General features: G+C 42.2%; 3 protein-coding genes across 3 annotated transcripts; 1 reads left to right on the plus strand and 2 right to left on the minus strand.

Moving 5' to 3' along the window:
* Positions 1–418: 418 nt before the first annotated feature.
* On the plus strand, positions 419–6,493 carry scrn3 (secernin 3). The gene is made up of 8 exons (XM_076746896.1): positions 419–508; positions 626–794; positions 920–1,101; positions 1,292–1,491; positions 3,330–3,542; positions 3,641–3,803; positions 3,902–4,082; positions 4,187–6,493. The coding sequence occupies exons 2-8, from the start codon at positions 639–641 to the stop codon at positions 4,346–4,348; spliced, it is 1,257 nt and encodes a 418-aa protein (XP_076603011.1). The 5' UTR covers positions 419–508; positions 626–638; the 3' UTR covers positions 4,349–6,493.
* gpr155a (G protein-coupled receptor 155a) lies at positions 4,586–13,913 on the minus strand. The gene is made up of 15 exons (XM_076746894.1): positions 13,699–13,913; positions 13,018–13,476; positions 11,601–12,000; positions 11,084–11,252; positions 10,832–10,987; positions 10,065–10,148; positions 9,850–9,970; positions 9,656–9,740; positions 9,183–9,270; positions 8,896–9,088; positions 7,825–7,955; positions 7,354–7,449; positions 7,206–7,270; positions 6,936–7,073; positions 4,586–6,727 (listed from the first exon to the last, which is right to left on the minus strand). The coding sequence occupies exons 2-15, from the start codon at positions 13,445–13,447 to the stop codon at positions 6,532–6,534; spliced, it is 2,352 nt and encodes a 783-aa protein (XP_076603009.1). The 5' UTR covers positions 13,448–13,476; positions 13,699–13,913; the 3' UTR covers positions 4,586–6,531.
* Positions 13,914–15,529: 1,616 nt separating this feature from the next.
* On the minus strand, positions 15,530–22,461 carry LOC143330372 (acetylcholine receptor subunit alpha-like). The gene is made up of 9 exons (XM_076746895.1): positions 22,419–22,461; positions 21,044–21,186; positions 20,910–20,954; positions 20,110–20,219; positions 19,487–19,682; positions 18,220–18,457; positions 16,295–16,518; positions 15,881–16,117; positions 15,530–15,795 (listed from the first exon to the last, which is right to left on the minus strand). Exons 1-9 carry the CDS (start codon positions 22,459–22,461, stop codon positions 15,667–15,669), a joined length of 1,365 nt encoding a protein of 454 aa, XP_076603010.1. The 3' UTR covers positions 15,530–15,666.
* Between the last annotated feature and the right edge of the window lie 549 nt (positions 22,462–23,010).

Genomic DNA, 23,010 nt, shown 5'->3' on the forward strand with positions numbered 1-23,010 from the left:
TTATTTTAGTATAAACCAAAAGCAACATCATTTAATTGGTTCTGTTCATTCTGTAATTAAAGGGATATAAATTGGTATATCCGTCACAGACATACTTGATCTATTTCAATGATGAAATTAAATTAAATTAGACTAATTAAATTAGATGAGATGGCAGTAAATGCTATTATCTGATGACAAATCTCTCAACAACATTCAAATAAAAATAAACCAAATCAAATCAAATCAAATCAAATCAAATCAAATCAAATCAAATCAAATCAAATCAAATCAAATCAAATCATACCAGCCTCTTGGAACATCAGCCGATAATATAATAATTTAGGATGAGGAATACAGTTTAAACAAATAAATAATATGAAAGCGATCCATAACTGGGTCAACTACGAATACAAAACTGACTTCGGTGACTGGGTCACGTGACTGTCCTGTTCCGCGCATGGACTTTATGGTGAACAGAGAAATGAAACCAGAAAGTGACGGTGCTCTCTGAGACTGGCGCGCACAGGTAAGCTTACCTTGTTGTAATGAGGAATTACAGTCACAGCACGACGTGGCACCGCGCGTCAGCTCGTCTGGCTGTTCGGTAAATGTGACTTATACAACCTTTAAAATGTCTTTTTAGTTCGAGCCTGAAAATGCAGCCCTGCTCCTGTGACACCTTCGTGGCTCTGCCCCCCTCCACTGTGGGACAACGCATCATTTTTGGGAAGAACTCTGACAGGCCTTGTGATGAAGTCCAGGAGGTGGTGTACTTCCCTGCCAGAGACTATAATGCAGAGGAGAAGGTGGAGGTGGGTGACACAGACAGCTTGTTATTGCCCTCCAACCTTCAATTTCCCACAGTGCTCCTGGGTGAAGGTGCCATTTGATGACATTAACAGCCTCTGCTCCTGTGTCTCGGTCCTCTCGTCCACAGTGTACGTACATAGAGGTTGAGCAGGTTGCCCACACTCACGCCGTCGTGTTGAGCAGACCGGCCTGGCTGTGGGGCGCAGAAATGGGAGCAAATGAGCACCAAGTGTGTGTTGGAAATGAAGCGGTGTGGGGCAGAGAGAGTGCTGATGGTGACGAGGCTCTTCTTGGCATGGATCTTGTCAGGTGAAGCCCAAGAAAGAGCAGTTGTTTGTGTTATTAAGCCTCTGAGCCTCCAGCCTCATCTTGAGGGGAAAATGGAAATGTAATGACATGGTAGCAGGCAGAAACAATTCAGTGCAACTTCTCCTTCCGCTGACCTTTGTCAGCTCAGACATAGACGAAGACATGAATCTGTGACCCTGCAATTTTCCAGGCTTGCACTTGAGAGAGCCGATACAGCAGAGAAGGCTGTGGATGTTATTACTGAGCTGCTGGAGAAGTATGGCCAGGGAGGATCTTGCATGGAGGACGAGTCTGGCTTCACCTACCACAACAGCTTCCTCATCTCAGACAGGACGGAGGCATGGCTGCTGGAAACGGCCGGGAAGTACTGGGCAGCAGAGAGAGTGGAAGGTACTCAGAAAGAGCACGAGAGCTAGGTTTCCATTTGAAGCACAAGTTCAAAAAGCGCTTTAGTGGTTAGTCTGCAGTGTTAGAGGTCAGAACTGAAATCCAAGATGAAACCATGGACAAGACAAAGGCACTGACATGTCTCCAGAAATAAGAAAAGAAAAGTGACGTGTTAATTACATCACAGCCAAAAGCCTGATTTCTAAGAGTGAGGCGCTTCCATGTTTGGTAAATCAAGCTTGGAACAAGGTGCAATTAGAGCCCACCAGATCACTTGAATTGGTGTATATTATTTTTTAATATATTATTATATTGCTGTCTGTGTATATGTCAACTGATAAATGTCAAGAAATTGCAGTACACAGTACCAAAGATATGTTTGAGGCAGTTCAGAATCAGTCACCATTACATAGTTTGTCCACCAGAGGGCGCCCATAGTACATACTATACTTTGACCTCTACATAAACAAACGTTATTAAAGGCCTGTCTGGCTATAGTTGCATCCCTGAGTAGACCAACAGTTTGTCTTCAGACAAGGTGGCAGACATCAACGACAACGGTCAACATCAGTTCTTCCATTTGTTTGCAAACTTAATGTAGTTAAAACCGAAGCCATGAAACAATACAAGTATGACATTTGAAAATCTGAGTCTTGGTTTTGTATCCAGTTGAAACAGAGAGGAAAACTTTGTATAACCTCACAGCCATGGTCAGGCTGACGATGACCATAAAAGATCATACGCTGTAAGTTAAACAGTTCGTGCACTGCAGTCGTCTCATAATCGAAATCTTTGCAAGCGTTCCTGCTGACCCTCCTCGTCAGCAGGTCACATGGTGACACCATACAATAAGCAGTCGTGTAAATTATTAGCGACATCAAAATTCCTGTAAAGATGTGTGACAATGTAAAGCTTATCCCAGCTGAACCGATTTGACTGGCTAGTTTTATCTCTTCATTCTCCCTGCAGGGGAAAAAAGGTATCACTCCAGGCCTCATATCAGTTGAACTTCTTTTTATTTTATTCCTTAAACAGCCTGACTCGCACCAGTGACTTCTTGGCTTTGAGCTGGCTGAAGGCGTCTGCCAGTCACTTGAAAAACACAAGCATTAATTAGCACAAGGCCAAATACTTTGTGTATTAACTCCAACACGGATCATTAGATCACTGTATAGAATAAAGGGCTCCTCAGTATCACCTGAAATCAGCATGGTTAGTCATCATATTTACCTTAGTAGCAATTCATTAAAAGGTTATCTTGTTAAATGCACCTGTGCTCAGGATTCTTCATCCTCACAGTGGAGCTCCTCTTCATTTTTTGGATTATGATTCTGAGAAACATCAAGTGTTTAAGATCGCCAAAACAAGAAAATCTAAGTAAAATCGGCTCTATTTCACATCACTCCACTGTAAAATAAGTTAATTGTAATTGCATTTGAACGTCTTTATGACCTCTTTTATCACACTCTTATCTGCGGGAAGTTTATGAGTATTTTAACATAACAGTGACATCATTTTACAGGCTTATATAACAGGCGGCTGAATCTGTAACAGCCAGCTTCATCGTCCACGCTGTGGCCAGGGAGACACGTTCTGCTGCCATCAAAGAATTTGACAGACATACTTAGTACATACTGTGTGTTTGTAATAATATCTTTATATATCTGTGGTCCTTCTCTGAGAAGCTGCCACTCCAAGCCTTTATTCTGATTATCATCCCTTTAAGTTTTTCAGTTGAGGTCAGCTTCAGACAGCCTTGCATGCACCTGAAGTAGTAGGTGAATAGACGATGAATCATAAATGCTGAATAACAGCATTACGTGTGTATTCCCCTTCTCTAGATGGACATCGCAACATCTCCAACCAGTACGGCATAACGACTAAGATAGACAAGGAACACCCAGAGATGAGGGAATATGCGAGGAGCAAGGGCTGGTGGGATGGAAAGAGTCAGTTCAACTTTGCCACGGTCTACTCCTTCATAACCACGGCCAGAATAGAAGCGGCAGGGAGCCGATACTGTGAGGGGAAGAAGTTGATGGAAAAGAGCAACGGTTAGTAAAGTGCACCTCACTGCAGAAAGGTCACACACAGGAGGAAAAAGCTACATGACTTCTCGCACTGTCAATGCAAATGACTTTATTCACTGAAGGTCAAATCACTGCTGAGACGATGATGGACGTCCTGAGGGATAAAGACAGCGGCATCAACATGGAGGGCATGTTCATGACAACAGGAAGTATGGTGTCAGTCATCCCCAGGGATCCTTCTCTGCCAGGGGTTCACTATTTTACAGCAACTCCGGACCCTGAAAGGTGCAGCACGTGGTCTCACTTTAGCTGACAAAGAGCATCCTTTAAATTCACTTTGGCTGCAGTCACTGGTGGTTTATTAAGTCCGTTTTGTACCACAGGTCTGTGTTCAAACCTTTCATCTTTGTGAAAAACCTGAAGCCGCTGGAGGAGACGACGTCTCCCAGTTACGGTCCAGATGATCCTGTGAAGAAGAAACCCCGCTTCCAGAGCAAGCCTGACCGCAAACATGAGTTGTTTGTCAAACACGAACTGGTGGCTGCCATCATGGATTCCTTCAAGGTTTAACAATTACATTCAAGCCTGGAGGTTGTCTTAGTGTGGTCACTGTGCTGAAAATGTACCTACAACTTTTTATTTTTTTTTTTTTTGTTATTTGTCTGCAGGAGAGGGGAAAGAAGATCAAGGAAAGCATGAGGTTGCTGGAGAAGCAGAAGATGGCACAGATGGAGGAGCTCCTTTCACACGGTGTTGAGGAACCGGACTTGTTGGTGAATCTGTTCTCCAGCTCTGTTAAGGAGGAGGTAGCTGTGTACAGTAAAAGCTGAGAGGCCTGCTTCTTGTTACAGTCAACGAATCAGGTCTCCAGCAGCAGCAGCACAGTGTCTGCCTCTGAAGTTTAGCTTTTAGTCACGTTTAGGTCGAGTAAATTAAATTAAATTAAACAGCCTGTAATACTCAAAAGTCATGAATCCCATGTTGTAGATGGCCAAAAATGCTGACTTGTGTACAGAATCATTCACCACAAATACAGGACAGAACAAAATCATTATACATGATATGAGGGTTGGGGAATAAAATTTATTTTAAAATGTATAAATATTCAGCCTGTGACAGAATAAAGTGAAATGTTTTCACGTCCGCTTTCTGAACATGCTTGATTTAACGAGAAACACAAGCCTATGAACTTCAAAAGCCACGAAAATGCTTCATTTAAGCTGAGTTAGTTTTCTGTTTATTATACACCTGAGAGAAAAACTGAATTACAGCAGCTCAGACTTTTCCAACTTGAAGTTCACAAAGCTTTTTTTTGTCAGACAATATGTTTACTCTGGTTTCAAGTAAACACATTAGCACTCCCTGAGCTCTGAGACTCATTCCTTCAAGTGCATTATTGACTGCATAAACATGTATGCAAACCTGTCGTTAAAAAGCAGCAAAGTCTTGTTTCACCATTTAAAAGAAGTTCTACCTGTTAGCTTTGTTATTCTTGAAAATGCACGTTAAATGGAAACACTTGAGCTCTGATCTTCTGTTATGTCCATCAGTCCGATCTGTTACGTGTTAATGTTTTACTCACCAGCTTCACTGCAGATTTATGGACGCGGACTATCTGACATGTAAATAAACTAACAGCATGTCATTTTCACTTCCGAGAAAAACTGGATATAACCCGATGTGTCGGTTGTAGACCTCCATTAGAATGACTTCCTGAAAGCTAATCTATGGTACTTAGTGGTAGCTGTGCGTGCAGTTTTTCCACATAATGATGGGTTATGACTGCTATTTCAGGTACTCCCACTGTCGGTTTTACCTCCACATAAATGGTTTTGATGTTTTACTGTACATGTCTGGTCACCTGACAGCTCATGTCCTTTTCCTAACTGATTGTTATAGTAATCCTGCAGCAGCTCCAGATCTCAGCAATTAACCTGGTGAGTAAAATGTTAAATGTCACACTGCCAAAATATGACACAAGTGGTTAAAACGGCCCTTTTACCTATTAAAGCACGAGTTCCCTTTACACTAATGCCACACAATACATGATGCACTGGCCTTTTCAGTTGTTTCAAGTCTGTTGCTCTGCTGTCGGGTGTGGACAGCATGGTAGTGCAAGCACAAGTTTCAGTCAGGTACTCTCAGGTGAGATCAGCATTGTTCTGCCCGTTACCTGACCTGAAGATGTTTTTGGCAGTATTTTCTTCCTGAGCTGAAATGCCATTTACCTTTATGAAGTTTAAGAATGAGGTTCAGGAACAAAGACCCCACCCAGAACACATCCCACTCCCACTCAAGTATTTAAGCTCACCTGCTTCATTCATTTCCCCTTCAACTCTGTCTCTGCACAACATGTGACAGAAAGCATTACAGCAAATCGCTCACCTCACACCACGGACCAGGAGCTCATATTCAACCCCTCAGTCAGCGATTCTTTCGGAGATCAGGAGACTCCCAGAGTCCCCTCCATCCCCTAACATCCACCTCCGCCAGCACACTTGGTTGCGCTCAGCAAAACCATATCTCTCGGCCTTCGAGAGATATGGCCCTTGCCAACCAGAAACTCCAAAGTAACAACATAAACAACTCTCCGACCTGCTCGAGGTCCAGTCTCCAGGCTACATGCAGTTTTACCCTCAGCCCTCCTCCCCTTCATCCCACACCCCTCATCCTCTCATCTCTCCATCCCTTACCCCTCACCATCTGTGAAGATTCTCATCCATCCAGGTCATGGTAATTCATGGTAAGTGCTTCCAGAGGCGACTGGACTTGGTTGTGGAAGACGTTTCACCTCTCATCCAAAAGGCTTCTTCAGTTACCCCTCATCCCTTCATCCCTCCTTCCTTACACCCTGCCTTCCTTTCATCTCTTGACCCTCATCCTAATGCATTATCATTCATCAGCTATGCTCTCCTCCATCCACAACACTTACTAAGCCATCATAAATCTGTACCTTATCGGCGTGGTATTTGTTAGTGAATGGTAAAAAATAAATGTCTTTGACACTTGTGTCTTATATCATGAACTGATAATAAAGGTGACTGTCTTGGAAGTCGTATTCCTGCTTGATGTGCTGGAGGACACCACCCTGCTGTAACCGCGTCCCATAGAGTACTGCCTCGCCACGGTCCTGAGCCAAGCCCACCTGCTGGAGCCACTCCACCAGTTCACAGCCAAGAAAGCAGTCCTCCAAGATCCCCTTCCCGCACCTGGAAAGTCCAACAACACATTCACTCAAAGGTCTACAGAAGAAGCAGACGGAGCCAACATGCCCTAAAGCTATAAGAAATAACATTTTTTAGTGTACTGCGGTATGTGAACAGCGACCAGGATTTGTTCCTCTATACGTCAGAGAAGATGTTTATCTAAGACTGTTTCTCGTCAACCTCGGCAGTGAGTGAGACTATGTGCTCTCACCTTCTCATTTTGACAATGTCACGACAACACTGGTCTTTGTGGTATTTGGTGAACTGGGTGCAAGTCATCCTGATATCCTCAGGTAAATCAGTCTGCGGCTGCTCTTCCTGCTTCTTTCCACACCACAGACTGTATAACCTAGACACCATTCACAAAAAGAAAGCAAACCCATGGACCCTGTTTAGTGCTGTGTACATATAGTATATCATATACACAGTACATACAGTATGTTGCGTGTATAAAAAGCTTCATCACATAAACATTCTTTACCTTTTCTTAAATGGCAGTATAATCAAATGCTTGTCCAGCCCAAACAGAGCAAAGGAGAGAAAACCCTGGTAACAGAAAACGTGTCATGACACTGGGACCGTGTGAAAAATGAACGCTCACAATCTACTGTCGTATCTGAGGCACCAACCTGTCCGTAGTTGGTCACGGCACAGAAGAACTGCAGCTCCAAGTAGAGTTTACCAGGCACGCGGTTGAAGAGCAGCCACAAGCAGCTGGACAAGTTCTGTCATAACAGCAATTAGGACAGATTTTACATTTGAGATGTAAACAGTAAATCTGGTTCACAGCAGCGGCAGCTTGTAGAACAAGCTGAGTGAAATTAACTGCATTAGGACGATTCAAGTGTCAGTGACCATCCAACATTTTTTAGATTTACAGAAAGCCTTATTTAATATATGTCTTATCTGTTATGGCCGATAAAAAATCCTTTTCTGATGGGCGTTTTTAAAGACGTCTTCCATCAGTACTCACAGGAGCTGGAAATTACACAGCTCAGCCGTGTGCATCTGACTTTGTTCATGATGCACTAAATATAATAATGGAGGCAGTAAGGCTGACTTCATGTCACTGTGGAAGTGAAAGGTGGTGGTTTACTCACAGCAAGCAAGCTGACAGTCAGAAGCAGACATAAGAGCAAATGACGAGCCACTTGTCTGTCTGCAGCCTCTTGGAGCCCCTCCACTCGGACAAGCAGGCAGTCCGGGGACTCGCACCTGTTCTCACACTGACCTGAGGGTGGCAGCAAAACGCACATTTAAAATACCGAATCTTACTACTTTGAGACAGAAGCTGTACATTCTTAAAAACGGCGGTTCAACAATTATAGTCTTTCTGCACTGACAGCTTTTACTGACTGGGATTTAATGCATTTTGAAATCTTACAGAATGAAAATGCACGTCTGTTGGTGTGTTGTTCATATTTGTGCTGATGATCATGTCCGGCATGGGCTGCGGTGGCGTACAGTCACATGTTGATAACAAAGTGATGGCAGTGAGGATGATTCTTTACTGTATTACCACAATATCCTCCCAGTTCCCACGCAAAGAGCTAGTAATACACTACAGTACAGCACTGTGACTATGAGCACGATACTTCAGTAAACTTAAACTTCAATGAGCCATAATTGAGTTACTACATGCAGGTAATAGAGCATGAATGAATCCACTCACTCCTCTGATGACATCTCCTTTCAAAGTAACACAAACTTTAGCCAAGGAGGGTGAATTTCCAGTCAAAGTCATTATTATAGACGATTATCAGGAACATGGCTTATCATGTTTCCTCCAGACAATGACACCAGAAAATCTGTTTCAACTTACTTCTACTTACTTGCTACTCATGTAACTGACAATGATCTGTGGGGGATGGACATTGGGTGGAAGCTGCATCGCCTTCGTATCAGCTTGCTGTAGAAAACTTGTCGATAAAGAGCAGTCTTGACTTTGGATTATTGATTGTGCTTTTCGTTTCCTTTCAAATTTGGGCTTTGACAACTGACAAACTATCTTATATGTTAGAACTGCATCTGTATGCTCCAGTGATGACCATACCCTGTTACTGTAATTGGCAGCCTGGTCCTTATTCAGTGTCATTACACAGAAATCTTCACACAAATGCTGAACTGTTGGATAAAAATCTCAGATAAATGATCTTCAGAAAAGAAAGTACCTCTGTTGACACTTCTCGATAGGACAGGTTCGAAAAACCTCCGTCTTTCTGGTTCGACTTCTGTCACAAGATCATCTGCAGAGTTTCCCTCTTGGATTTGGTCATTTTGTGTCCAGCTTCCCCGACTGAGACACATGAGAGCGACCCCTCCCAGCGCTATGCTGAGGGCAACTACAACTATGGTGTAGATTATCTGTCAAAAAAGCACACAAGGACTTTTAAGTAAGGTTCAAACGCAGTTCTTAAATAGCAGAAAGCAGGAAAATGATTTCCACTTATGTTGTTACCTGTTGTTTGCCGTAAAAGAACGAGTCAGTCGTGTCAGACATTTTTTCCCCCGAAATAAGCAACACAGCAGTAACTGAGGCTGGAAACCTGTCAACACGAAGACAACATTTACAACAAAATCACTGACAGTATCAAAATGTAAAATATAAACCAGCTCAGTGACAACGATTACATTTTCAGAAGCTGAACAGCCTCGTCTGATCATTTACATTCATGTGAGACACCATTACCCCAGTAAAATCAACCTCAGTGCTCCTGATCACAGAAAACAGAAGAAATAAGAGATTCAGACTAAAGTTTGGATTTTAAATGTTTCTATTTAACATTTAAAATCCAGATCTCCTCTTTGCTCTCTGTGTTCAAGTCGTCTTGCTGCAGTTCAACTTTTTCTCTCTGCAGCTCAAACCTTGCAAAACTCCCCCAAACAAAAGAGCTTGGTTTCATTTCTTCATTCTTCCTCAAAGTGACTCACCCCCAGCCTGCAATGACGAAGATACCCGGTGACACTTTCAGATCTTCAAACCTTTTCACGAGCACAAGAGACAGTGCTATCAAACCTGAAAATAAACATTACAAAATCAGCTGTCAATTTTCACATTTCATAGCTTGCCCAAACAAACAAAGCAGGCTAATGCGGGTGGATGGTGGTGTGCGTAAACAGCATACCTGGCCACACGTAAGTGCTGTAGAGTGAGGTACACAATAATGTGAAGGTCAGGACCTGCCCGACGAAATTGTCTTCTTTCACCACAAAGTTCCACAAGATCATCCCAATACACGTTAAAAACTAGAGGCCACATGAAAGAGATGCAGTGGATTTCTTTTGTCAGTTTAGGCGATAGTTTACAAAATCCATTTAGAGTCTGTGCGAGTGTGCTCACCTGTGCCAAGAACAGGTTCACTGTAAAAAGGTGAGGTATTCTCTTGAATTTCTTACTTAAAAACATGACCCCAATTGTCCAAACCTGCCAGACAAAAGACACAGGTTTCAAATAACTCACATTTACCAAAACAGAGACTTTTGCACAACTAATATGGAACATTGTTGGCTGGTTATTCCATTTTAAAGCCAAGGAGAGGTGACATTATTCAACAGAACGAAACACAAACACTAAGCAAAAAAAAGCATAAGACATAAGAGAGTACAAACACAAACAAGAATTTGTCATCACTGCAGACTGTCACTGTTTATAGACACAAGTTTGATGTTCCTCAAAAAAGGCTGAAAGTGAGAATAAATGAGGAAGTAAGTCAATCAGGCAGAAAGCATCTGTTTTCTCACACATCCTCTAAATGACTGAGTCTTTTCATGTTCACCTGCCTCAGTGGTTCAAGCATTTAACGAGAAGCCATCTTTTTGTATTCCCCCTACACTGTAACATCACATGGACAGGAGATGTGTGATATCAAAAGTGGGTTGTACTTTGTACTAACTGATCGCTGCAGGCCAAACGTCTTTCAGTTAAGAAGTGGAACATGCGATACCAAACGCTCTGTGAAGCCCTTCTGGCTTCACTTTGACCTCCGTTTCCACACACTGAGATAAAACAAAAGAAACCAAACAACCAGCTGATAAAAAACTGGTTATAAAATGTTACCCAACCGCAAGCTTACATATGTGACACTGAAGTGGGTTGTTGCGACTCACCAGTGCGACTAAGCTCACTATGCTTATGTTAAAGCTGACGTTCTGCAGCGAATCCAGCAGAAGCTGAGGATCCATCCAGTGCATTGTGAGTAACCAGGCAGAAACATACATTAACGGAGCTGAGAGACAAGTGGTGATCACCATCCCAGAGGTTATCTGCAAAGCACAATAACAACATCATGTACAGTGAGTTACAAATGAAAACACAGCACAGCACCTGAATAGGTTGGAAGGTAGAGATAAACAACTCACAACTCCGAGCTCTGCGTTGTAGTAGTCAGCGTAGATGGCCACACTTGGAGCAGTGGGGAACACTCCATAAAGAAAGGCATAGTTGGACAGGCTCGAGTGGTTCAGGTAGTCGGTGTTGCTATTGTCCAACAGATCCACCATGTCCTTACAAATCAGGGGCATTAGCAACCTGAAAGTCAAATCAAAAGACCATTCATTGAGGGGCTAGTTAACACTACACAGAGAAATGCAGTGCAACTAAATTATTTACATGCACTTGCTATTTTTATGCACTCCTCAGACCTCTTAACGGGTCATCCATCTGGTAAAAGGCTTGTGGTCTGAGACAGGCCTGAGTCACCCCAACCACCACCACAAAACAGCATGTTGGGAACACTTTACAAAGCTCTAACCTGCTGACTCTCTGCACTCCGAGAGCACGGCTCATTAGACAAGAGAAGTCATCTGATAACACTAAATCATCTCTGGTACAAAATAAACATCAGGAGCAGTAATGGTGTTTTTTTTTTATACTCACAGTTTTGCTGTAGTTAGTAATATCAGTGTCACGACTGTGGATCTGGTTAATTTCCCCAACTGGCCCGCCATGGACAGACCCAGGTAGAAAAGAGCTGCTCCCGTGAACGCGTCGGCCAAGCCATCCACAAATTCAGCGATGATGGCAGGGACTGTTCTGTGCAGGACAAAGTGGCCAATAATACCGATGAAAACCATGAATACCATGGGGTTCTTCAGGACCCGTAAAACTACAGTTCCTATGATCCGGAGTTTGCTCTGCTGGCGGTTTCCCTGATTCTTCCACTTCTGGATCTCGCAGAAGGCAAAGCCGATGGGATTTAGAAGGATCAGGGACACAGGTGCAACCAGGTAGATGTACTGGAGGTACTCTGGGTATGTGCTCTGGTACAGGGCCTCAACTGTGGATTAAGATGAGGACAAATGGCTCAATACTGCTTGAGCTGTTGGGATGCAGCACAAATGCAGTCGAGAGGTCAAGAAAACTTCACCTGGATTTAACACTGAAACGCTGCATCGACACACAAGCACGAACGAGCAGACTCCCTGAAATATTTTGGTTTATGCTCTTTTTCATATATTAGAGACGTTGACACACACGGCCCCTGAGCTGTAGTGTTACTTTAAGAGTTATTCTGTGTTGTCATGTCTGAAAGCAGGCATGAAATTGTTCATATATCTGCTTTCATAAACCCCGCCATAAAAAAATGCTCATCTCATGTAAACAAATGGCGCTAAGTACATACTGACATTAAAAAAACTGGAGTCTCTTCTGACTCATAACGCAAAGCAGTTTTACTTTGAAAGTTTGTGGAAATCTGAAAAATCCTGAGGTCAACTTTTGTAACTGAAGTGAAAGCCAAACAAAAGACACCTTTTGGAAATGTCACAGCTGGACTATCAGACGTGGAAAAAAAGATGGTTCAGGAGCAAGTGGATGCAGCTCTAAATTCTGCCTCACTGGAACTGAAAAACTGATAAAATGAACATCCTCTCCATCTGAAATTTGCCTAAGTGTTAATTATTAAATCATGCCTAAATGGGCTTGTTTGGTAACTTGAGAACAGCCTGAGAAGGCTATTGGATAACTGGATCAGTTCATGTGCACTCTTTCATTTCAACCACAGGTAGCTGAGCAGAAGAGTGATCCGACATGTTTATGCTTCTTTAAATCCTTGTGTACAAAAGTACAAAATAATGAACCCCACTTCGCTCAGAAATGTCCACACTCTCAGTGTAGCAACAGCTTTAGCATGAACGTAATATTGAAATGTGTTTTCTAAGGGAGTTTACGGGGTAACAAATAAATAATTATGCTTTTGTTTTGATGCGTGGGCAAACACAAGTCCAGCATAATTACAGCTGCAGCAGTGAATGAAAAGCAATGTGGGTGGTAGGTTTAAAGGCATTATACTCACCGATGTGATATCCCAAAGCAAAGTCATTGCTCTGGGTGGTAAATATTGCGTAGAGCCCAGCCTTACTAAAGCGGCTGTTAGGACTGGCAACTATGAGCGTGAGGACGCACACGATGGAAAACACACACACTTTGGCGACGATGATGCTCCAGAGAAAAGACCAGATGACATTAGCAAAGTCCAACAGTACCATTTTCTTAAAGAGCAGCGCTGGGAGGGCAAACTTTGACACAAAGCTCCCCAGTCCTTTGGCCTGGGTGGAGGTGATGATGTTTGCCCTCCTCGCGATGTACCCACATAATATGATCCCAAAGCACTCCAACAGAGCCGGGAGGAGCCTGTCGATGGACACGCTGGATGAGAGTGCGGATGAGTTGGTGCTTGTGTCGGGTACCTCCATCGTGCCGATCCTCCCAGTGTCAGCTGTCATGTTTACGTCTTGACGGCCGCCGCTCGGCGCTGAAAGAGGGACAAACAGTCAGGGGAGGAGTTCAAGAAGTTTGCCGTTACCGCCGTTGAAAGGGTCCGTGTCAAGGTGCCAGCGCTGATTGCGTGAAGACAGTTCACCGAAACACCATCATATACCTGACATAACTCACTTAAGAAAGGTTGTACAGTTGTTAAAAAATACCCGGCAAGCGTCGCATTTTCAACAAGTACAGCTTTTAAGCTTACGCTCACCTCTGAGAGCAGTTGTGCCCTTTTATGCGCCGCGTGTCAATCAAACGTCAGTCAGAGGAGTTAGCCATTAATATTAGCCTGTTAGCTTAACTGGTGAGACGCGAAGGACGGTGTCGCCGAAAATCTGAGCAGAAGCTACTTAAGTAGACAGGAAAGCCAACACGTGTACGAAGTCCGCTGTTACAAAGCTGCTGATATAACTGGGTAATGTTAATATTTCCTGTAGAGATAGTATATAGTTCCCACCCAGCAACTTTCATAATAACCGGTTTGTCAACAACGAATGCACCAATCACATTTTGAAGCGGGTGGGGGGCGGGGCTTAGCTTACCCACCTGCTTCGAGGCCGTCCTCAGTGTTCAGCATGGAAATGTAATGTGTAAGCAGCCAGTCAGTTAGTGCCCTACAGCACAGCTGGCAGAGAAACTAGCCTCATTAAATGTATTTTACAACTGATATTATGCTGGAATATCTGCAAACGTTGTGCAACAGAGGTGAACACGTGTTAGAGCTAATAATGCAGGGACACTGAATCTATACGGGTATTTGAATGTAAAGTCGAGGGTTGAAACAAAAATATAGAGGTCTAGAGTGGAGGAAGAAATATTCAGATCTTTACTTGAGAAAGAGTAAAAATAAACTCCACTGCATTGAAAAAAAAAACATTACTTAAGAAAAAGTATTTAAGTATGATCATTAAAATGTTGCAATCGAAAGTATTGAGTGTGTCCCCTGTCAGTGTTTTACTAATAAATGCTATATACGTATGTTTCTGGATTAATGTTACTGTATTTGTATGTTTTACTGCTGTTGATGTTTACAGTTACAGTTACAACTAATTTTAACTATTTTATATACAGTTAATGTTAAGGGTAATATAATCTACAGCAGTGCATCATAGGATAATCATATGTTTGCAGCACTGCTGTCCCGTGAGAACCACAGCTTTTCACGTGCTCAGACAAACAGCTCTGTTTTCATCTTTGTGACAGTCAATTTTCCAGTTAATCCACAAGGGTTTTTGAAAGATTTATTCAGCTTACGAAGTAGAATAATTTTCCCAGCCCATAAAAGAACACTTCAGCCTTGAGTCTGCCAGAAAAAAACAGGAGGGGTCTGTAATATTGTTATCTGAAAAGTGTTATACGAAGTGAAGCTCTCAGACAAATGCAGCAGAGTAAAAAGTACAATTTTTACCTGTGGCATATGGAGTTGCATAACGTGACTTCTCCATAAAGTACACATGAAACTGTACACAGTTAAATTCCACCACTGTGAACAGTGTAAACAATGTAGTGGGAAACACCCCTTTAAGAAAGTTGCATAATTGCAGAGGTGTGAGTACCTCTGACAGCTGATGTTTCTATCGTCCAACAGATTGCTTATGTCCTTAGAAACCAGGGGAAAGTGTAAAAGTATCTTAAAGGAAATACTATCTCAAAGTTCAAAACTCCATATCAGAGTTTATGTGCGATTGTTTTGCGTCTATTCACATTTCTGCTTTTACATTTCCCACCTTTAGATTTATGACATATTTAAAAATATGCAACATAACTGGTCAGTCTGGCAAAGTTAGAGTCATCAGAAACACTTCATAAGGACTGCACTTCTAGATCAGTCACCCTTTATTAGGTTGTTCCCTACATATACATATATATGTGTGTGTGTCAAGCAAAATGTTTTCTTTTAAATAAATTTCATTACATAACATTTCAGTTGCACACGTACAGTATATTTCCATAAAAAAGAAAAAAAAACAGTGCTCTGTCATAAAATATACGGAGGACGCTGAAGAAAACATGATAAAACACGTACATACACAAATGGGGCCGTTCTGCAAATACCAAAAAGCAAACAAAAAGAGATGCTACAGGCCATACAGTAGCTTCAAAAACAAGGTAGCACGTTTCACATTGAATAACAAACTGGTCATCTGAGTTAAATCGGTAAACCATGAGGTACCGGCCTTTAGAGCATGCTCAGCTCAATGAGACGTCCTGCGAACACGCCTAATGTGCCAATGAGACACACAGCCATGAACACACACAGCAGAATGTGATCCAGCACCATGGCCACAAACTTCCACTCTTCAGCAGCCTGGGGAGAGGAGAGGGAAGACATGTCACCCACGCACAAAAGACCACACAAAAGACCATATTAGAGACACTTTGTGTGAGGTTACATTGTTTGACTCCTCATCTGATTTCATGGTTTCTGCAATGTATTTGACTCCTTCAATGGCACTGCGGACATCAGGATTCTTGGTGATGGGCGACTGATAGTGAACAGCAGAGATCTGGTTGCCAGAGATATCTGAGATGTCAAAATCACCACCGTAGATGCTCTTATTCTGCTTTTCCTTTCCTGGCCGTTTCATTGTTGAGAAGAACATGATGTTGGGAATGGTTTCAATGAAAACCTGTCATGAAAAGACACAGGATACGCAGGATGTATTATGGAGCGCACCACATCAGAGCTGTGGGACTGAGTTAAAAAATGAAAATTTCAGTCTGCTACCCTACCACTAGGTGGCAATATAACGCAGAGGAAAATGATGATGGATAGTTCTCCAACACTCAGAAAGCGGTCAACTCACCTTGCGGACCCAGTCTGGCATCGTGTGAGTGCTTGGGGAGCGGTGGTGGGTGTTGATGACAATGACAGTGATGATGATGGAGGCAATGACAAAGACCATGGTGAAGAGCATGTATTTCCCAATGAGCGGCACAGCGCTGGAGGTAGAGGGGATCAGCTCCACAATGACCAGCAGGAACACAGTCAGAGACAGCAAGACAGAGATGCTGAGAGTCATCTTCTCACCTGGGAGACACAAGGAACCGTCTTTACTGCTCCTGCTGATGTTTTGATTCATGTAATAGGTACATAATGCTATGCAGTATACAGCTGCTGGACCAAATATGTTTGTGATTAATCAGCATTCAGATCTGTGTTTCCCAGCCTGGAGGTTGGGACCCGACAGATTAGATTAGGGTAGAATAAATCTGAACGGTTGTGAGATTCTCAATCATCCAGGTCATGGTTATCATAGAGGGTTTAAACAAAGGCAACTGGAGCCTCTTTTTCTTTCAGGTTTCCACAACCAAGACCAGTTGGCCTCGATTAAACCGTCCATTGGTTGTGAGATAAGTATTAGGATAGAAAAAGAGAAAAAAAAAAACCATTTGATTAAACACTCTCACCTGAGGGTCCCTTTGAGTGCACATGATGTTCATCAACAAATGGATTTATCTCATGTGATATGATCAAAAGTGTCAGAATAGCTGCTGAAAGACGATGAGGTGAGATTGTTTTATTGGTGCTTTTTCCAAGGTCATAAACAAATTTTTAAACTCAGACTGTAAAAGTCTTTCAAAATGAACAGCTCTTTAGGTGAACTGGTCATAAGTGGTAGGCATTTGTCACCAAGGACGACATGTCACAAATCAGCATTGCTTAATTTTGAGGGTGAAAAGGTAAAAAGGTTGGAAACCCTAAAATTACAGCATAACGTCTATCCCGTATGTTTTCATTGTATTCTGAGTTATTTAAACACACTTTCCTTTTTAAGATACATTGAAACAACCCTGGAACCAGAGTGAAAAATGTGGAGTTGCAACATGAAACAGTATGTTGGCTCATGCCACAATATGTAATATTATTACTTTGCAACAAGGGGGAGCTATTTCGACGAATCCGATTCTCCCTATACTGCACTGTTCAACCACACAAGCGAACCATATTTATGGAGTGAGAGGCATTTTTTTTTGCTCTGTTGTTGTTTCTAAACCCAGCAACAGCACAAGCAAACAGACCTGGACACCATTTCACAAATAAAATGCAAAGCACGTTGTTTTTGTTGCTCAGTAAGAGCAGTTATCCCAGAGAGAGCGTCTTTTTGGCACCAGCTTCTCCTCCACACTCTCCTGTCAGCAGCCGTATCAGAAACAGGGATCAAGTGATGTATTATACATTAAAGCAAAGGCCTGCTTTCAGACATGACAGCACAGAGGGACCCTGGGTAATGAGGCAGACCTACACACTGGGAACACGGCCAGATGTGCACACAGGCAGCGTAGCAGCCGATGTAAAGGACACCTCTGACTGGCAGACAAAATTAGAAACAAGGATTTGTCCAACATGATATCAGTTATCATGTCTGTATTTTCATATGCAGCAAGTACGCTGTAGATAACTTTTTTTTTGACACATAACACATTAGCAAATAGCAGCTTCAGTGTTTCTTTCTTTCTGTCTGTTTTTCCTTTTGCATTTTTATGAGGATTCTGATTCAGACTATTTCTTGTCGAGGCGCAGTGATTTCCTGTGAGGGTGAGGTGCTGGCAGGCAGAGTGTTGTAATATGTGTATACACTTTTATTGCTTTTTGTCTGTGAAAATTAGAAAAAAGCAGCTATTCTGAACAGTGTGCTGATGTTTCTTTTATGTCATAAGTATACTAATGACTGATACTTAGTGTTATATCATAGTGACACAAAACAGTATGGAAGCCGTGACGACATACCAGAGTCTGTCGGAAGATAGAAGACGAGACCAGTCAGGAAGGAGAAGAGCATGCAGGGGATGATGACGTTGACGATGAAGTACAGCGGGAGCCGCAGCATGAGGAAGTGGTAGGTGATGTCCAGGTAAGGGGTCTCCGGGCAGCAGGCGTAGTACACCCAGTGCTTCCAGCCGCGGAAATCCTTCATCACCCACTCTCCACTTTCCATAAAGTTACTCAGATCAGGGCGGTCACTGTCCTGGTGAGGAGAAGCATTAAACAGAGTGATTAAAGGTGGATTTTTTCAGTCATGTCATTCTACAATTGTTTTTCATGTTCCCTGGTTTACAATTGTTTCATGGTTTCTATTTGTATTGTTTGGTTTTAAGCTTGTCAAGCGCTAGCAAACAATGTTTGTTTGATTGAAGTGTGCTAACTTATTTTGCGATAGGCCTCTTCAAGCTTATCTTGTACTCTGAATTGTGTTTGGGTTCAAAAGTGATAGTGAAATAGGGCTTTAAGCTGTACAGACTGTTTGCCTTCTGTTTGAACTCTGTCTATCTGTTCAACATGATGTGGGTTTTGATGTTATGGTGCAACATATGTAAGTGTCCTGTTGTATATTATTGTTCACTGTGGTGACATGACAGTTACACCCCTGACAGACCTGGGGAAGACGGCTTATTCTCTATAACAAAGGAGGCCTGATGAAGACTTATTTGCTTATTTTGTAGCCAAGTGCTTGAGCAATAAAGAGGTGTTAGAAATGTTATCACTGTTGTTCAATAGGACCTTTGGTGTTTGAGCGTCATGGAAAGCCATTTCTATTTCTCAAAATAGGGATTAACACTATTTCCATGCTTAAAGTAATTGTGTGACATTTTGAGAAATGCATTTATTCACTGTCTTGCTGAGACTTAGATGAGTAGATTGATGTCACTCTCAGTCCTAACGTTACCATACACGCTCACTAATTAGCATATTGTATCTCTGTTGTTTAAGCTGTACAACAAACTAAGCTGCAAAACATGTTGTGGTTTTATGGGACTCACCCAGCCAAGAAATAGTCTGGTACAAAACCCCCATAAATCCGTAATATATTTTTATCACTTGGTTTCTGTATGGATTAAACAAACAAGATATAACATGCTAATTATTGAGATTTAGGGATTTTGACAGAGCCGGGGTAGCTGTTCTGATATTGATATTCTCTTGGTAAGAAAGCAAATAAGGGCAATTCCCAAAATGTAGAACCATTCCTCTAAAGAAATGATCTGAGTGCAATTACAGGATTGACGACAACCAAGTTTCCATCGTAGGTCCAGGTGCCCAGCTTCATACTGCAGTTCTGGAGGTCAAAGGGGAAATGCAGCACAATAATTTCACAGTAGCTCTTGAAGATGGCAGGTGGGTTCCACGTGATCATCCCCGTGTACTCCAGCAGCACTTTGGTCTCATGAACGATGGCAAAGTCACCATCAGCACTGTGGGCACAGATAAACACTGGCAGCATCAGTATGGGGGATAATAAGTCAAATATTAACGCGGGGGGACATCAGTGCCGGAGGATGGGTCAGCACTGCTGTCGCACAGCCCAGCCAACCAGAGCTCAGCTTGCCACAAGTTGTTGTGGTGGCGGAGCTGGTTGTCAGGGAAAAACAGCAGTGTGTCAGATGCAGCATATGGTGGGGGGAGGGAGGACCCGCAACACAGAGTCCAGATTTAGCCTGATGAAATCTGAGCTTTCACACGTATATGAAAGTGAGATTCAAAGCATCACTGACAGGTGTGTTGATGGTGTCTAGAAGTCTCGGTGCTTAAGGTTGTGTAGATTATTATAAGGGAAAACAAAGGTTTGAGGGGAAAAAGAAGAGGGATACGACATGGATCAAATATAGCCAGATGACATACTTGTTGTAGAGAACCAGATCCGGCCGCCAAATATCAGTGGAGGGAACTCTGATCTTTTTGATGCCACCGTAATCATCTGGGTTCCACTTCAAGTTCACGTCTTCCCATTGCTAGAAAACAGACATGCACACTCAGAACAATGGAAAGTGTTTGAATAATGACAACTAGTATTTAATCGTTTTATGAAACTAACATGAGCGGAAAGCATCACGCAGGCTGTGACGATAAACAGTGTATTCAAAGAGGTGACACATTCTGTACAAATGACATTTTCCAAAGCACATTTCTGTACAAAGAATGACACACCTGATATCCTTTACAGTTACCGTACCGAACTTTAATGTAATTCTGTTTTAAGGGGTGGTCAAATATGTCTCTCATATACTTCATATGGACAGCAGCATATGTGGATTGAATCAAAGAAGAACTGAACTGTGCATCTGCCTTTGCTCTCTTTAGAGAAGCTGGTACAACAAAGTAACTGTATTTTTGCCTATCCTAGTGGTCAATCCTGAGCTTTGTCTTCATGTATAAACACTATATGTTTATAACTCTTAAATGTTAATATTGTATTTTCAGCATTTCCCAAACCAAATATTTGTTATATATCTTATTGAATTTTTTGCGTCAAACTTATTTTTCCACACACGCGCATTTATTTGCAGCTAGCAGCATGATGATGTATTTTTCCATCTTTGTCTTGCCCATTTTAATTATTGAGGCTTTCTGTAACATGACAGTGAGTCCAAAGTCTTTGTTTTATGATGTCACAACTACAAAAATGAAGGAATGCATCAAACCTGCTTCAGTCGCACGTTGCTGCTGACAATCTGGTTGACCTCATCCTGTGGATGCAGATAAATGTGTTTAGACAGCGGATGACAGTGAATCTCAACAGCATCGGGACAACATCGAGTGTGACATGAGACCTCACCACACTGATTAGCTGGATGAGCTGAAGGCCCACAGTAACAACCACCGGGTCCTTGAAGTGATTGACAGGACGCACAACCTTATTGTAGCCAGTGAAGAGGGTCTTGACCAGACGCGTTTCGTCAGAGGAGGCCCAGACAGCCCCTAAAATAAAAAAGACACCACACAGGATACAGTCTCATTATTACTAACTTACATTTAAGGCATTGAGACAGTGAAATATTACTTTCTCTACTCATCAAGGGACCTCTTGAGTGGGCTGGAAAACTATTATGTTGTTCCAAAGCAGAATATTGCTTTAAGAACATCTGATACCTGACATGAGTGCATTTAATATGAGTTGAAAATAGATGTGACAGGTGTTGTTCTCTAGGTCTAAGCCGTTTAAGTAGGTACACATGCAGTGTGTGAAAGCTCTTCTAGGCATCAAATACGTACATTTTGGTTTTATGTTTTCATTTATTTATTCCTGTTTATGTTATTTAAGAAGGGACAGTGCTCATTAACACGAACACTTGTGTCCATCGTGTAAATGCGCCAGATTTAGCCATGCAGTCTGTGGCAGGGTGACAGCACACAAAAAACATTCAAAGAAGACATTAAAGAGCAGATAAGCACAAAAAATAGTAAAACAATGACATTTTTATATCTAGATTTTTCATGCTTTTGAATATATTGATATATTTTTGATGTTCCCAGGCTACATAACAGGTAATCATGAAAACATTGCATTCAAGTACATGTTCTCAAACCTGTGGGCCTGCAGTGTAACTACAATCTAACTATGTATTTGCTTGTACTCACTTTTTTGGGATTTGGGGTCCAAATTTGGCAAACTCCATTCAAACATGTGATGGGACTCCTGCACAGTTGTTAATAGAGATGTTCTTATGCTCTTTCCTCTACGTATCTGTCACAAGCCAGAGCAGGATCCCCTTTCATTTTTCAGCTGACCTTGAAATCAAGGTCATTTCACAGCAACATGTTGTTTGAATGGTTGAATGAGTCTTAAGATATTCAGCTGAGTAAAAAAAGGAATCCTCCTGAACATAATTACGCAGGTGACTTCATGCGGTGACAGACTGATAAAAGGTTGAAAAGCGAAATGAAAACAGCGCACATGGCCTTGTCAATCAAACAGCTTCTTTGCACAGAAATTTGCTCATTAGTTTTGCTGTTTGAACAGGATCAGCTTAAGCTGACCTGACGGCATTTTGATTAATCACAAGCAATGAAAAGATGTTTAGTAATAGCTTTTTTTACACTCCAACTTTCTCGAACTTCATTATATACTTTAAACATTAAAAGTAAGTATTGTAAACACTCATCCACAGATGATCAACACGCGTTTGCTCCAGTTTTCAGTACGTTCTTACCTGCTAGAAAGACTAGATGAAAAATGAAAAACACACTATTCATTCTCGCCAATAAACCCAGGCATCCAAAAACAAGATCCGACTTCAACACGCTGCCCGTTGACCACTGGAGAGTTAAAAAGGTTTGACCCACCTAAAACATTCTTTCAGCACTGGCAAATAACTCACTGCACGAGCTCCAAGCTCTCCACTGACTGCCTCGCTGTTATTGTCTGACAGCGGATGTGAGTGACTGGCTGCCAATGCTTGTCATTTGAGAGGGCCACATTCTTTGTCATCTGTTATAAGATCAACGTGCCAGAGTAATCCACCACTGAAATATCCCATCGTGAACTTGGCCACACACAACCTCGAGGTGCAAAGACACGACACATGCTCTCTGCTCTATGTTTTTTCTTGTATCGGTGATTAACTATTAATGCTGCCTTGAAATCTGTGTATATATTTATATGAGCCGTGTAAAGGGCATGTGCAGCCCACTGAAAATCCAAAAGCTGTTTCCATATTGAATAATGATTTGACGTATGTGTCTGTTTCTCCCATGGAAAAATTTACGTGTGTGATGGACCATTTCAGTTTGGGTGGCATATTT

This window comes from Chaetodon auriga, chromosome 13 (assembly GCF_051107435.1).
Source record: "Chaetodon auriga isolate fChaAug3 chromosome 13, fChaAug3.hap1, whole genome shotgun sequence".
In the NCBI taxonomy this organism is placed as follows: Eukaryota; Metazoa; Chordata; class Actinopteri; order Chaetodontiformes; family Chaetodontidae; genus Chaetodon; species Chaetodon auriga.

Excerpts from the sequence above, each read along its gene's own strand:
- scrn3 (XM_076746896.1), top strand. The coding sequence starts at position 639 with ATGCAGCCCTGCTCCTGTGACACCTTCGTGGCTCTGCCCCCCTCCACT. Across the intron at positions 795-919 it reads ATGCAGAGGAGAAGGTGGAG|TGTACGTACATAGAGGTTGA; the intron begins GTGGGTGACACA and ends TCTCGTCCACAG. Across the intron at positions 3,804-3,901 it reads GCAACTCCGGACCCTGAAAG|GTCTGTGTTCAAACCTTTCA; the intron begins GTGCAGCACGTG and ends TTTGTACCACAG.
- LOC143330372 (XM_076746895.1), bottom strand. The coding sequence starts at position 22,461 with ATGAATAGTGTGTTTTTCATTTTTCATCTAGTCTTTCTAGCAG. Across the intron at positions 18,458-19,486 it reads ACTTGGTTGTCGTCAATCCT|GACAGTGACCGCCCTGATCT; the intron begins GTAATTGCACTC and ends TCTCCTCACCAG. Across the intron at positions 16,519-18,219 it reads CTATCTTCCGACAGACTCTG|GTGAGAAGATGACTCTCAGC; the intron begins GTATGTCGTCAC and ends TGTGTCTCCCAG.
- gpr155a (XM_076746894.1), bottom strand. The coding sequence starts at position 13,447 with ATGACAGCTGACACTGGGAGGATCGGCACGATGGAGGTACCCGACACA. Across the intron at positions 11,253-11,600 it reads TTACTAACTACAGCAAAACT|GTTGCTAATGCCCCTGATTT; the intron begins GTGAGTATAAAA and ends TTTGACTTTCAG. Across the intron at positions 7,074-7,205 it reads ATACTGCCATTTAAGAAAAG|GTTATACAGTCTGTGGTGTG; the intron begins GTAAAGAATGTT and ends AATGGTGTCTAG.